The sequence below is a fragment of the Electrona antarctica genome (genome assembly GCF_951216825.1).
Source record: "Electrona antarctica genome assembly, chromosome: 17".
In the NCBI taxonomy this organism is placed as follows: domain Eukaryota; kingdom Metazoa; phylum Chordata; class Actinopteri; order Myctophiformes; family Myctophidae; genus Electrona; species Electrona antarctica.
The window spans coordinates 42528801-42543527 of record NC_136798.1 but is presented as its reverse complement, the minus strand read 5'-3'; the positions used below and the strand labels follow the sequence as shown (position 1 = coordinate 42543527).

Below are 14727 nucleotides of genomic sequence, written 5' to 3'. Positions count from 1 at the left end.
TCGTGTTTAATGAATATCGCTACGCCATGTTGTAGCATTGTTTTGTAGTCATCAATCTTTCCGCCGTTTCCGGAACTTCCTTTTCCCTCAAACCGATTTTTCTCAATAAAAGCTACGAGGCTAAGAGCTTTAATTGTTATTCTTCCGGTTGGAGGGAAAAGGAAGTTCTGGTTGATTGATCCTGCCTGATGACTACAAAACAATGACTACAACATGACGTAGCGATATCATCCTGATGACTACAAAACAATACTACAACATGACGTAGCGATATCATCCTGATGACTACAAAACAATACTACAACATGACGTAGCGATATCATCCTGATGACTACAAAACAATACTACAACATGACGTAGCGATATCATCCTGATGACTACAAAACAATACTACAACATGACGTAGCGATATCATCCTGATGACTACAAAACAATACTACAACATGACGTAGCGATATCATCCTGATGACTACAAAACAATACTACAACATGACGTAGCGATATCATCCTGATGACTACAAAACAATACTACAACATGACGTAGCGATATCATCCTGATGACTACAATACTACAACATGACGTAGCGATATCATCCTGATGACTACAATACTACAACATGACGTAGCGATATCATCCTGATGACTACAATACTACAACATGACGTAGCTATATCATCCTGATGACTACAATACTACAACATGACGTAGCGATATCATCCTGATGACTACAATACTACAACATGACGTAGCTATATCATCCTGATGACTACAATACTACAACATGACGTAGCGATATCATCCTGATGACTACAAAACAATACTACAACATGACGTAGCGATATCATCCTGATGACTACAATACTACAACATGACGTAGCGATATCATCCTGATGACTACAATACTACAACATGACGTAGCGATATCATCCTGATGACTACAATACTACAACATGACGTAGCGATATCATCCTGATGACTACAATACTACAACATGACGTAGCGATATCATCCTGATGACTACAATACTACAACATGACGTAGCGATATCATCCTGAGGACTACAATACTACAACATGACGTAGCGATATCATCCTGATGACTACAATACTACAACATGACGTAGCGATATCATCCTGATACTACAATACTACAACATGACGTAGCGATATCATCCTGATGACTACAATACTACAACATGACGTAGCGATATCATCCTGATGACTACAATACTACAACATGACGTAGCGATATCCTGATGACTACAAAACAATGACTACAACATGACGTAGCGATATCATCCTGATGACTACAATACTACAACATGACGTAGCGATATCATCCTGATGACTACAATACTACAACATGACGTAGCGATATCATCCTGATGACTACAATACTACAACATGACGTAGCGATATCATCCTGATGACTACAATACTACAACATGACGTAGCGATATCATCCTGATGACTACAATACTACAACATGACGTAGCGATATCATCCTGATGACTCCAATACTACAACATGACGTAGCGATATCATCCTGATGACTACAATACTACAACATGACGTAGCAATATCATCCTGATGACTACAATACTACAACATGACGTAGCGATATCATCCTGATGACTACAATACTACAACATGACGTAGCGATATCATCCTGATGACTACAATACTACAACATGACGTGGCGATATCATCCTGATGACTACAAAACAATGACTACAACATGACGTAGCGATATCATCCTGATGACTACAATACTACAACATGACGTAGCGATATCATCCTGATGACTACAAAACAATGACTACAACATGACGTAGCGATATCATCCTGATGACTACAATACTACAACATGACGTAGCGATATCATCCTGATACTACAATACTACAACATGACGTAGCGATATCATCCTGAGGACTACAATACTACAACATGACGTAGCGATATCATCCTGATGACTACAATACTACAACATGACGTAGCGATATCATCCTGATGACTACAATACTACAACATGACGTAGCGATATCATCCTGATGACTACAATACTACAACATGACGTAGCGATATCATCCTGATGACTACAATACTACAACATGACGTAGCGATATCATCCTGATACTACAATACTACAACATGACGTAGCGATATCATCCTGAGGACTACAATACTACAACATGACGTAGCGATATCATCCTGATGACTACAATACTACAACATGACGTAGCGATATCATCCTGATGACTACAATACTACAACATGACGTAGCGATATCATCCTGAGGACTACAATACTACAACATGACGTAGCGATATCATCCTGATGACTACAATACTACAACATGACGTAGCGATATCATCCTGATGACTACAATACTACAACATGACGTAGCGATATCATCCTGATACTACAATACTACAACATGACGTAGCGATATCATCCTGAGGACTACAATACTACAACATGACGTAGCGATATCATCCTGATGACTACAATACTACAACATGACGTAGCGATATCATCCTGATGACTACAATACTACAACATGACGTAGCGATATCATCCTGATGACTACAATACTACAACATGACGTAGCGATATCATCCTGATGACTACAATACTACAACATGACGTAGCGATATCATCCTGATGACTACAATACTACAACATGACGTAGCGATATCATCCTGATGACTACAATACTACAACATGACGTAGCGATATCATCCTGATGACTCCAATACTACAACATGACGTAGCGATATCATCCTGATGACTACAATACTACAACATGACGTAGCAATATCATCCTGATGACTACAATACTACAACATGACGTAGCGATATCATCCTGATGACTACAATACTACAACATGACGTAGCGATATCATCCTGATGACTACAATACTACAACATGACGTGGCGATATCATCCTGATGACTACAAAACAATGACTACAACATGACGTAGCGATATCATCCTGATGACTACAATACTACAACATGACGTAGCGATATCATCCTGATGACTACAAAACAATGACTACAACATGACGTAGCGATATCATCCTGATGACTACAATACTACAACATGACGTAGCGATATCATCCTGATACTACAATACTACAACATGACGTAGCGATATCATCCTGAGGACTACAATACTACAACATGACGTAGCGATATCATCCTGATGACTACAATACTACAACATGACGTAGCGATATCATCCTGATGACTACAATACTACAACATGACGTAGCGATATCATCCTGATGACTACAAAACAATGACTACAACATGACGTAGCGATATCATCCTGATGACTACAATACTACAACATGACGTAGCGATATCATCCTGATGACTACAATACTACAACATGACGTAGCGATATCATCCTGATGACTACAATACTACAACATGACGTAGCGATATCATCCTGATGACTACAATACTACAACATGACGTAGCGATATCATCCTGATGACTACAATACTACAACATGACGTAGCGATATCATCCTGATGACTACAAAACAATGACTACAACATGACGTAGCGATATCATCCTGATGACTCCAATACTACAACATGACGTAGCGATATCATCCTGATGACTACAATACTACAACATGACGTAGCGATATCATCCTGATGACTACAATACTACAACATGACGTAGCGATATCATCCTGATGACTACAAAACAATGACTACAACATGACGTAGCGATATCATCCTGATGACTCCAATACTACAACATGACGTAGCGATATCATCCTGATGACTACAATACTACAACATGACGTAGCAATATCATCCTGATGACTACAATACTACAACATGACGTAGCGATATCATCCTGATGACTACAATACTACAACATGACGTAGCGATATCATCCTGATGACTACAATACTACAACATGATGTAGCGATATCATCCTGATGACTACAATACTACAACATGACGTAGCAATATCATCCTGATGACTACAATACTACAACATGACGTAGCGATATCATCCTGATGACTACAAAACAATGACTACAACATGACGTAGCGATATCATCCTGATGACTACAATACTACAACATGACGTAGCGATATCATCCTGATGACTACAATACTACAACATGACGTAGCGATATCATCCTGATGACTACAAAACATTGACTACAACATGACGTAGCGATATCATCCTGATGACTACAAAACAATGACTACAACATGACGTAGCGATATCATCCTGATGACTACAATACTACAACATGACGTAGCGATATCATCCTGATGACTACAATACTACAACATGACGTAGCGATATCATCCTGATGACTACAATACTACAACATGACGTAGCGATATCATCCTGATGACTACAATACTACAACATGTCCTGATTGGCTGCCTTGTCTCTAGGCAACCACACACTTTTTGCCTCTAGCCGAACTCTCAGCCATGGGACATAAGGCAGCAGCTGGTAATTAACAGTTTGACGGCCGCTAATTGTTTAATCCAGTGTTCCACCGCGCGCGTAAAACGCTATACCCGACATTTGTTTAATGCATTTAATTCGCCGTTTTAAAATAATTAAAAAGAAACAGTGGATTTATCCGGGACCTGATGACGAGGCCTTCGCGTTATGATGACGAAACCGGAAATCAATTCATCATCTGGGCTGCTAGGGCTTCTGGGAAATTGAGCTCAATGTAAGTGGACGGGGGGTTTGTTTGGACTACAATGCCTCATGGAGGCGGATCCTGTAGCGCATTGTAATGGGCGCTGGTACTGATGATCATATCATGCCGACGGACCATTTTTCGCCGGATTTTCGTCGTTGAAAGCTGCAAATACTTCAGCGTATGCTCTAAAGGTAATAAAACAATCTCGGCAGCGTAGAATATTTGATTAAATAGCGGGTAACGAGTTTTATGGAGTCAAACTGTTAACACCCCGAACGCCCGGGGGTATTTGTAACAGTTGAATCAGCGTGCCCAGCGATTTGCAGCTACGGAGCCCTTTTCAAGGTGCAGAACTTGGCTCCATCTTGGATGCAGCTTGGAAGTAGCGAGATGTAGCCAAAACACCCCCGAGGCGATCGACAACAACAGGAAGTATGATTACTTCTAACGCGACAAGCGACGGGACCGCGATGGGCCCGTCGAAAACATAATCTTTGGTTAGAATTGGACGGATTGATTTAGAATCTAAATCAATCCGTCCAATTCTAACTCTTGATCTAAATTTTAGATCAAGAGTTATTTACGTTTGAAGATTTTTCCTCTCGTCCACTAAAATGTAGAGGGGGACCACTTTGGATGACGTCCCAACCGGAAATGACATCGGATGTTAAGCCCAACAGGCGCTCCCAGCCTGTGGAGCGATGCGCTCGGTTATGATATCATTAATGTTCCGTCCTGTGATTAACCTCCGTCCTGAGCACCGAGCGTAACTATATTTGATAGGACGGAGACCTCCGTTTATGTCGCTCAGGGTGTTATTAATTGATTTCATAAATTAACATGAATTATTCTTTCTTCCTCTTTGTATGATGCGCGTGATGCAGGTCTTCTGGGCGTTACAGCTGGTGACGGTGCTGGTGCCGGGCGCGGTGTTCCACCTGTACGCAGCATGCAAGAACATCGACCAGGAGGAGATCCTCCAGCGCACCAACTACACGGTCTTCTACATCATCTCCGTTCTGCTGAGGATCATCCTGGAGGTGATCGCCTTCTGGCTGCAGAGTCACCTCTTTGGATTCCAGGTGCGTACTATACAACCGCGCAGTGTCGTTTTTGGCAGCAAATATTTTGATTTTAGTCTTTAGTCATAGTCCTTTGAATAGTTTTCATTTAGTTTCAGTCACATTTTACTAGTCACCTGGAATGTTTTAGTGTTAGTCTAGTTTTAGTCGACTAAATATCATAAGATTTTAGTCGACTAAATCTATGGTTCCTTTTGTCGAACAAAATGCATTTTGGCGGGCCTTGGTGCAGTCGTAATGACTGTTTTTACACATGCTGCAAATAGCCGATCTACAAGATCACAATGCGTCGCAGTGCGACGCATTGTGAGCTTGTAGATCTGCTATTTGCAGCATTCAACCAAGTGTAAAATGACGTAATCCCTAATGGGACTGATCGAGGGTAGCTACTGGGACGTAAGTCGGGACTTGATCACCCCGGCTGGGTCGACCTGAGTGAGGGGTATGATGTTGCGAGACCCCGATGACCTTGGCATACATCACTGAGGATACGTGCGATGTATTTTGTTTTTGTTCCCAGACTTTTTTTCTCGTTTATTTTAGCCTGCAGCCCAAAGGCAGGGCACAGAGATTATGTGCTATGCCGTTGTTATTATTATTTTAATTCAACCTCATGATGGTGCTGTAATAGCATTCTTCACGTTTTGGCCTATAAGTCTGTAATCATACTTTTTTTTATGTATTACCATCATCGCTCTGGATTATAGAGCGTCTGCTAAATGCCTAAATTGTAATCGTCGGATGTAAACTCAACGTGCATTTTTCCCTGGATTTGGATTCCCTGGGTTGAGCTCACAGAAATTGCTTTGATTGATTGATTGATTGATTGATTGATTGATTGAAGTATTTATTACTGGAGAATTACACAGTACACAGTACATTTCAAGCACAACTCAATACAAAACTGTTAACTGTGGACGACACCATAACGCATTACACTTGTTTACAATAGGGTCCACCATGTTCAATTCATCATAACATTTAGAGACGTACAACTACAAATAGACACTAGCCAAAAACCGGAATTCATCATAGAGGAGGTAAAAGGGGAAAAAAATTAAATTAAATAAAAAAACATATAGGCCTACAGTGAGGGGGAAAAGGGGTGGGTGGGGGATTCAGATTTTAGTTGCCCTTTGAGAGCGGTTTTGAAGGAGTCAAGGGATTCGCATGTCTTAATGACTGTTGGTAGGGCATTCCACATTTTGGTGCATGGCATAGGAGCGAAAATAATTGAGTCCCTTGTTTGTGCCGAATCTGGGTTGTGCATGGCTACACGTGCACTTTGGAGTCATGTGCCATGCATGCTTCATGGCTGACTGCCCTAAAGCTACTTTATTATTTTGATGTTAAAGGAACATTCAGTGACTTGGGTGATTTGGAAAAAAGAACAGTCCGCTCCGGTAACAAGATGTGCACATGCACACTACAGTGGGGGGGGGGGGGGGGGGGACACGCAACAGGCCAACAGCACGCACACCAAGGCCCGCCCCCGCTCCATCATGATTGGCGGAAGGCCCCTCTCTATCCTGATTAGATGAAAGCTGGGCCACCTATAGCCAAAAACGAAACCTATAAGATTTTTTGACCCTCAGGGGCTAACTGGGGACAGGGATGAACTCCTTATCTGGTCAGCACACTCTATAGTAGGGAGGATTATCTTAAGAAAACAAAAAATAAGTGGTATTTGAATTAAGTGAAATCACTGAATATACCCTTTCTACTGACATGGGGCGCCTGCTGTCATTTACATTCCTGCCCCAATTTGTGTTCATGGTAAAAAAAAAAAAAAAAAGAGAAATTGACACAAGGCATTAATGATTGATTGAATACTGTATTATTGAAAATAAAAATAGCATGAGGTAGGCCCTACAGGTGATCAGCATCTGTACTTTTCATATAACATAAAATTCAACTTTTTCAATTTCTTTTGTGTTTTTGGAGCTCCCCTATGTGTTTTCTATCCCCACAAATAACCAATTTTGAACAATTAAGCTTTCATATCATATAGATGCTTTAATGGAAATTTCTCTCAGGAACAGCTCAACTGATTTTGTCCTCATCGTGATGTCATCAATGTCACCCTACTTTGTATAATTCCTCCTTCTTCAGTCTTCAGTTCCACCATTGTTGATTTTCCAAGCTGGCATGGAATGGAAACAAGCCTGGTTTTATCTAGCATCAGTATTATAATGACTCAAATATTAAATAATCTGCATATCAGCACCCCCACCACCTCAGGACATTGTGGTACTGCAGCTAAAACTGCTTTCAAAGTCCAGAAAGTAATGACAAGGACTGGTTATCAGAGTGGTGATTGAGGCTCAAACCATTATAAATAACTTTGAGGGACATAGACAATATGATATTAAATATTAAAAGCAGTTTTAAAATGCACGTTATTTGCGCTTTAATTAAAATTGGATTCCAAGGGTTAGGGTTAGGGTTAAGCCATTTTAGATTGAAATTGGATTCCAAGGGTTAGGGTTAGGGTTAAACCATTTTAGATTGGGAAAGCATCCGTGTCATTTTAGCTATAAATATAGCACGTTAAAAATTGCAGATATATACATGCTCATATCACATCAATTTGTGCCATGCAACAAGCTTGTACATCTGCTATTTTTGAAATGTCGCAAAAGCTTGTGCAAATCTTTGAATATATTCTTTTAAAGGAGCATTCAGTGATTTGGGTGATTTGGAAAAAACCCCGGTCCTTCCCATGTGCACAAGATGTGCACATGCATGCTCTACAGTGGGGGGACACGCGACAGGCCAACAGCACGCGCACCAAGGCCCGCCCCGCTCGATCCTGATTGGAGGAAGGCCCCTCTCATCCTGATTGGATGAAGTCTTTGCCACCCAAAGCCCAAACCGAAACTAGGGTTTTTTTGACCCCATGGGCTCACTGGGGACAGGGAGAAACTTCTTATATGGCCAGTACACTTTATAGTAGGGAGGATTATCCAAAAAATAAGAAAAAATAAGTGATATTTGAATTAAGTGAAATCACTGAATATACCTTTAAAAGTGATATATAAAGTGAAACTGGAAACCTCTCACGGTTCCAATCCGGCCGCTCTTCTGGGGGGTCCCTGGAAGAACATATTTTCACATGGGGGTCGGCCAATTACTATATATTTTTGGAGGTCCTTGACATGCAAATATTTGAGAACCACTGACATAGAAACATGAGTTTTTCAGAAAACTGTCGGGATTTAGAAGACATTTGTAGAATCGTCCTCAGGTCTAATTGGGTTTTAATACAACTGAAAGTTTTGCACCGCTCTCTCTCGCTCTGTCGAGAGAATATACGCCTTTGTTGATGATTTGTTTTCGATTTTATTTTAGACCCCCATCACAAATGTTCAATATAAATGAATTCACAACCCTGTCCTAAAGTCTTTGGTGTGAACCCCTGAGAATCAGACTCTTAATACAAGAGCCCAACGCGGTATTGTCTTTTTTATCATTTACACTGGCACGGAGGACAATCCTTTTTTAGATTGAAAATCTAATGTCTCAAGTCGCTCACATATAGGCTACATGACCTTACGAGGGTCACCAGGGGATCTATGTCCTCCTGGGGCTCTTTACTAACTTACCTTAATTAAGGAAGCACTTCACCCATTTTCAACCTTATATTCATATAATTGGTCATGTGTGTATCAGAGGAAAGCTGTGGAGTTCAGATACCTGCCTAACACTGACATTGGCTGGGTTTCCCAAATGACATTATGCACAGTGAGTATGCGTGTGGTTCTTCTCAACAACACCCCCTTTCACTGTGAACATAGATATTCTGTGCATAGATGTGTGCCACGCAATGGTAGGCCTGAGGCCTGGTATGGTAGGCCTGAGGCCTATATTGGTAGGCCTGAGGCCTGGTATGGTAGGCCTGAGGCCTATATTGGTAGGCCTGAGGCCTGGTATGGTAGGCCTGAGGCCTATATTGGTAGGCCTGAGTCCTGGTATGGTAGGCCTGAGGCCTGGTATGGTAGGCCTGAGGCCTATATTGGTAGGCCTGAGGCCTGGTATGGTAGGCCTGAGGCCTATATTGGTAGGCCTGAGGCCTGGTATGGTAGGCCTGAGGCCTATATTGGTAGGCCTGAGTCCTGGTATGGTAGGCCTGAGGCCTGGTATGGTAGGCCTGAGGCCTATATTGGTAGGCCTGAGGCCTGGTATGGTAGGCCTGAGGCCTATATTGGTAGGCCTGAGGCCTGGTATGGTAGGCCTGAGGCCTATATTGGTAGGCCTGAGGCCTGGTATGGTAGGCCTGAGGCCTATATTGGTAGGCCTGAGTCCTGGTATGGTAGGCCTGAGGCCTGGTATGGTAGGCCTGAGGCCTATATTGGTAGGCCTGAGGCCTGGTATGGTAGGCCTGAGGCCTATATTGGTAGGCCTGAGGCCTGGTATGGTAGGCCTGAGGCCTGGTATGGTAGGCCTGAGGCCTATATTGGTAGGCCTGAGGCCTGGTATGGTAGGCCTGAGGCCTATATTGGTAGGCCTGAGGCCTGGTATGGTAGGCCTGAGGCCTGGTATGGTAGGCCTGAGGCCTATATTGGTAGGCCTGAGGCCTGGTATGGTAGGCCTGAGGCCTATTGGTAGGCCTGAGACCTGGTATGGTAGGCCTGAGGCCTGGTATGGTAGGCCTGAGGCCTATTGGTAGGCCTGAGGCCTGGTATGGTAGGCCTGAGGCCTATATTGGTAGGCCTGAGTCCTGGTATGGTAGGCCTGAGGCCTGGTATGGTAGGCCTGAGGCCTGGTAGGGTAGGCCTGAGGCCTGGTATGGTAGGCCTGAGGCCTGGTATGGTAGGCCTGAGGCCTGGTAGGGTAGGCCTGAGGCCTGGTAGGGTAGGCCTGAGGCCTGGTAGGGTAGGCCTGAGGCCTGGTATGGTAGGCCTGATCGATCAATAAAATAATGCTGAACTAGCCATTTAACCTCCTTGCCTAGGCCTATATTTATTAACCCACAATCGAATTTAATTCACCTCCACAATGGGACAGTAGTGTTTTCAAATAGGCCTGCATTTACCTTGCAGACATCACTTCGCCTCTGCAATTTTATTTAATGACTGGACAATAGTTTGAATGTAGGCCTATACAAGGAGGTTAAATGGGAGGCTATTGTCAAAGTTACCAATACAAGCTAGTTAACAGTAATACTGCGTAACCCGCGTTACTCGCTATTTAATCCATGTGTCGGTGCTGCGTAATACGCTATTTGTTTAATGTGTTTAATTCGCCGTTTTTTAATGATTAAAAAGAGAGGATTTGTCGCGGACCTGGTGACGAGGCCGTCGCGTTATAACGACGAAACCGGGAAATCAAGCCATGCTCTGGGGCTACTAGTGCTTCTGGGAAAATGAGTTCAATGCAAGTTTGTTTGGACTACAACATGCTGTGCAGGCTGTGTTTGCTTCGCATCGTATATGGCGGCATGTTTTTCTCTTCAACAACAAAACATGGGACTTTATTTTCCGCTGGATTTTCGCGATCAAAGCTGCAAAGACTTCGGCGTTATGCTCCAAAGCTAATAGATCAATCCTGGCAGCCTAGATGGGATGGATAGATTAATCTAAAGGCCCCGAAATATTATTATTTTATTGATCGGTCAGCCAATGTCATTTGGGAAACCCAGCCATTATCAGTAGGCAAGATTACCGGTATTTTTTTTTATTTTTTATTAATGCAGGAACAATGGCTTCTATTTCAGCAATGTAAACTTTTCAGGAACTGTCCACAGCCCACCAATGAGACACAGACCTTGCCTTACGAGTCATGCCTAAACTTTTTAGGCATTTTCTTAAATTCAGAAAAAAACATTTGAAAATAGTTGAAATTGTGAAAATAGAACATCTTGCTAGAAGGGCCTTCATGTGCAGGAAGACAAAGACCCTTATTTGAACAGGAGAAACAAATTAATATGCTTAGCGTTTCAGAACAAATAACAAAAATACAATGTGGGCTGATTCTCTTGCTACAACAACAAAATGCAAATTATTTCTGGAAATAATAACTGCAAAACATCTTTGCCAACAATTGATAAGGCTACAGAGGAGATTGCTCAATTGTGGCAGAAGCATTATTATGAACTGTTCAATTGTGTTCAAAGCAACGTCTTTATAGTGGGCAACATTGACAACAGTGAGGATGTTACCATTTCCCCACAAGAAATCTATGATGCAGTCAGAGCACTTAGACTTAGGGCCGATTCATACTCCTATTTTAGAGCCGAATAAAAGTCGGTTCGGCTCTGTAGAGCCTACAATGTGACGTTATTTGAGGTTCGGGGGGGGGGGGGCGGGTACCGTCCTAAAGTCGGCTCTTCGGTGCTAATGAAATCTGCCCTTAGACTTAGGCATGTGGTATGGACAAAATATCGGCCAAGCATTTAAAGTTTGCTTTAATAACAGTGCCTGTTATTAAAGATAAGTCTGGGAAGCTGAATAGCTCAGATAATTATCGACCAATAGCCATGGCCAGTATTTTAATCCAAGGTCTTGGAGAGGACTATACTGAACAGACTGGAGAAGTTCGTCCTGACGTCTGACAACCCGTTATGTGTATTTTTGCCCTAAAGGAAATTTTAGATTTACATAATGGGCATAATAATACCACTATTTTTACGTGTTTTATTGATTTATCGAAAGCCTTTGATCGTGTCAACACGAAACATTGTTTAAAAAGTTACAGAACAGAGGGGTTCCTACCTTTTTAACCCATTTAGGCCTGACATCGAAATTTAAAAAAAATAGCAGACCTACAAGCTCATAGCTCATGAGCTTGTAGATCTGCTATTTTTCAACAGCTAAAGTATAAAATAATGCTCAAAACACCAAAAGGTGTTCCCGCCCCAAAATGGGTTAATGAGAATCCTGGCCTTTTGGTATGCACGTCAAACAATGTGTGTTAGATGGGGTAACTGTGTGTCATCCCATTTCACAGTGAAACTCTCAACATGGCTCAGACTGTGACAATATTTATAATGCAAAGAAGAGCAATATTATGATTGTAAGAACCAAGGAAGACAGTAAACTGTCATCTCCAGTCTTTTTTCTAATATTCGAATATTAAAACCGTATCACTGCCAACGCTTGACTGCCGACCCCGGATGTACTTGGTTTTAGTGTGATGCACGTCCGTTTGTGGCGTCCATTTTAGATGCTAAAAATGTAGCGTCAATGCTAGCGAACTAGAATGAGACCATCCTTGGTCTAGAAAAAGCCAATGTTCCAATCGGGATCACCGGATAATCAGAAAAGACCTCCGAACATCGTGGAGAGCTCCGTAGATTTCATAGTCAGCCTGTATAAAAGAAGTGAACGGCAGTGCGCCGGTCTAGGATTGCTGAAGAAGGAAATGCCAAGCAAAGAAAAAAAAAAAGAATACAGCGATCCCGTTTGATATCAATAATTAAGCTTATTTGACAGAGTGTTCCGAGACAAGCAGTTGACAGTTGGATTTTAATTGGCGGAACGCTCCGTCATGAGCAGTTTTTGTGTTAACCTGCGGGCCACATTTTGTGAAGGTGGGGGCCTCCAGTTGCCCATGAATGTATGATGTATGATGTATGATGAACTTTGAAGACGGAGAGGGAATCTAGACTCACTCCAGAGGGCCACGTGGCTTATACTGTCGAGGCAAAAATAGCCGATCTACAAGCTCAAAACATGTCGCACTGCGACACGTTTTGAGCTTGTAGATCGGCTTTTATTTTATTTTATTTTATTTTATTTTATTTTATTTTATTTTATTTTATTTTATTTTATTTTATTTTATTTTATTTTATTTTATTTTATTTTATTTTATTTTATTTTATTTTATTTTATTTTATTTTATTTTATTTTGTAATGCTGAAAAGTAAGTCATTTCAAATGAATTTCGTCATAGGTTACGTGTTAACCCATTTTGGGCGGGAACCCCTTTTGGTGTTTCAAGCATTCTGTTATACTTTAGCTATTGGAAAATAGCAGATCTGTGCTATTTTCAGATCTATGAGCTTGTAGGTCTGCTATTTTTGAAAAATCGTAAAAATGCGGCACAAATCTTTGAATAGGTGTATATATATCCTTATTTCGACGTCATACCTTTATGATAACTGTATGACCATGCCCCCTCTCCCTCTCTCTATACCTCAACAGGTCCACCCTCTGTATATGTGCGACGCCAGTGCCCTGGAGAAGACCTTCAACGTGACCAAGTGCATGGTGCCGGAGCACTTTGAGAAGACCATCTTCCTCAGCGCCATGTACACGTTCACCGTCATCACCATCCTGCTCTGCGTCGCCGAGATCTTCGAGATACTCTTCCGGCGACTCGGCTTCCTCACCTACCAATGACCACCGCTGGCATGCATGCCGCTGCGCTGCGCTGCCGCAGACGTCGCCGCAACGGACGGAGCTATAAGCGAACAAAGTCACCGTGCATGCAGGGCCGGATTAACACCTCTGAGGGCCCCTGGGCACTGAAGCTCGAAGGGCCCCCCCCCCCCCCCACTTCACATGCACACGTAAATCTTTTGCTCATTTTTTTTGCTGTTTTGGGTCGTTTTGGGGCGGTTTTATGCCGTTATATTGGCCTATTTCCAGGTCGCCTACCCCCCCCCAGAGTGACAGTCAATCTAGTGCATTGTTGCTGCTTTACACACAATTGCACTTTTCAGCTGCTTTCTCACCAACAATAAAACACTGTTTATTTCATTCGGATTAGCAGGGAACATTTCTCTCTGGGGAGGCACTGGGGAGGCAGGGGGGAGGGGGATTTTTTTATTAGGGGCCCCAGGTGCCCAAGGGCCCCTGGGCATGTGCCCAAAGTGCCCATATGGTAGATCCGGCCCTGACCGCACGGGCGAACAATTAAGTGGGGGCGGGGGGCTCCTCCTCCTTTTCACAGACCCGGTGAGATGTTAAGGGGGGGGGGGGGAGGGGGTACTGCTGCTCA

The 14727-nt window shown here is 42.5% G+C and overlaps 1 protein-coding gene across 1 annotated transcript in view; it reads left to right on the top strand.

The window, feature by feature from the left end:
* gje1a (gap junction protein epsilon 1a) overlaps nucleotides 1–14126 on the top strand; it is a gene marked incomplete at both ends in the record, with an annotated part of 28810 nt that extends 14684 nt beyond the window's left edge. Inside the window, 2 exons of the mRNA XM_079527020.1 lie at nucleotides 5587–5784; nucleotides 13929–14126. Coding sequence (XP_079383146.1) covers nucleotides 5587–5784; nucleotides 13929–14126 — 396 coding nt within the window. The remainder of the gene's footprint in view (nucleotides 1–5586; nucleotides 5785–13928) is intronic.
* Nucleotides 14127–14727: the final 601 nt, after the last annotated feature.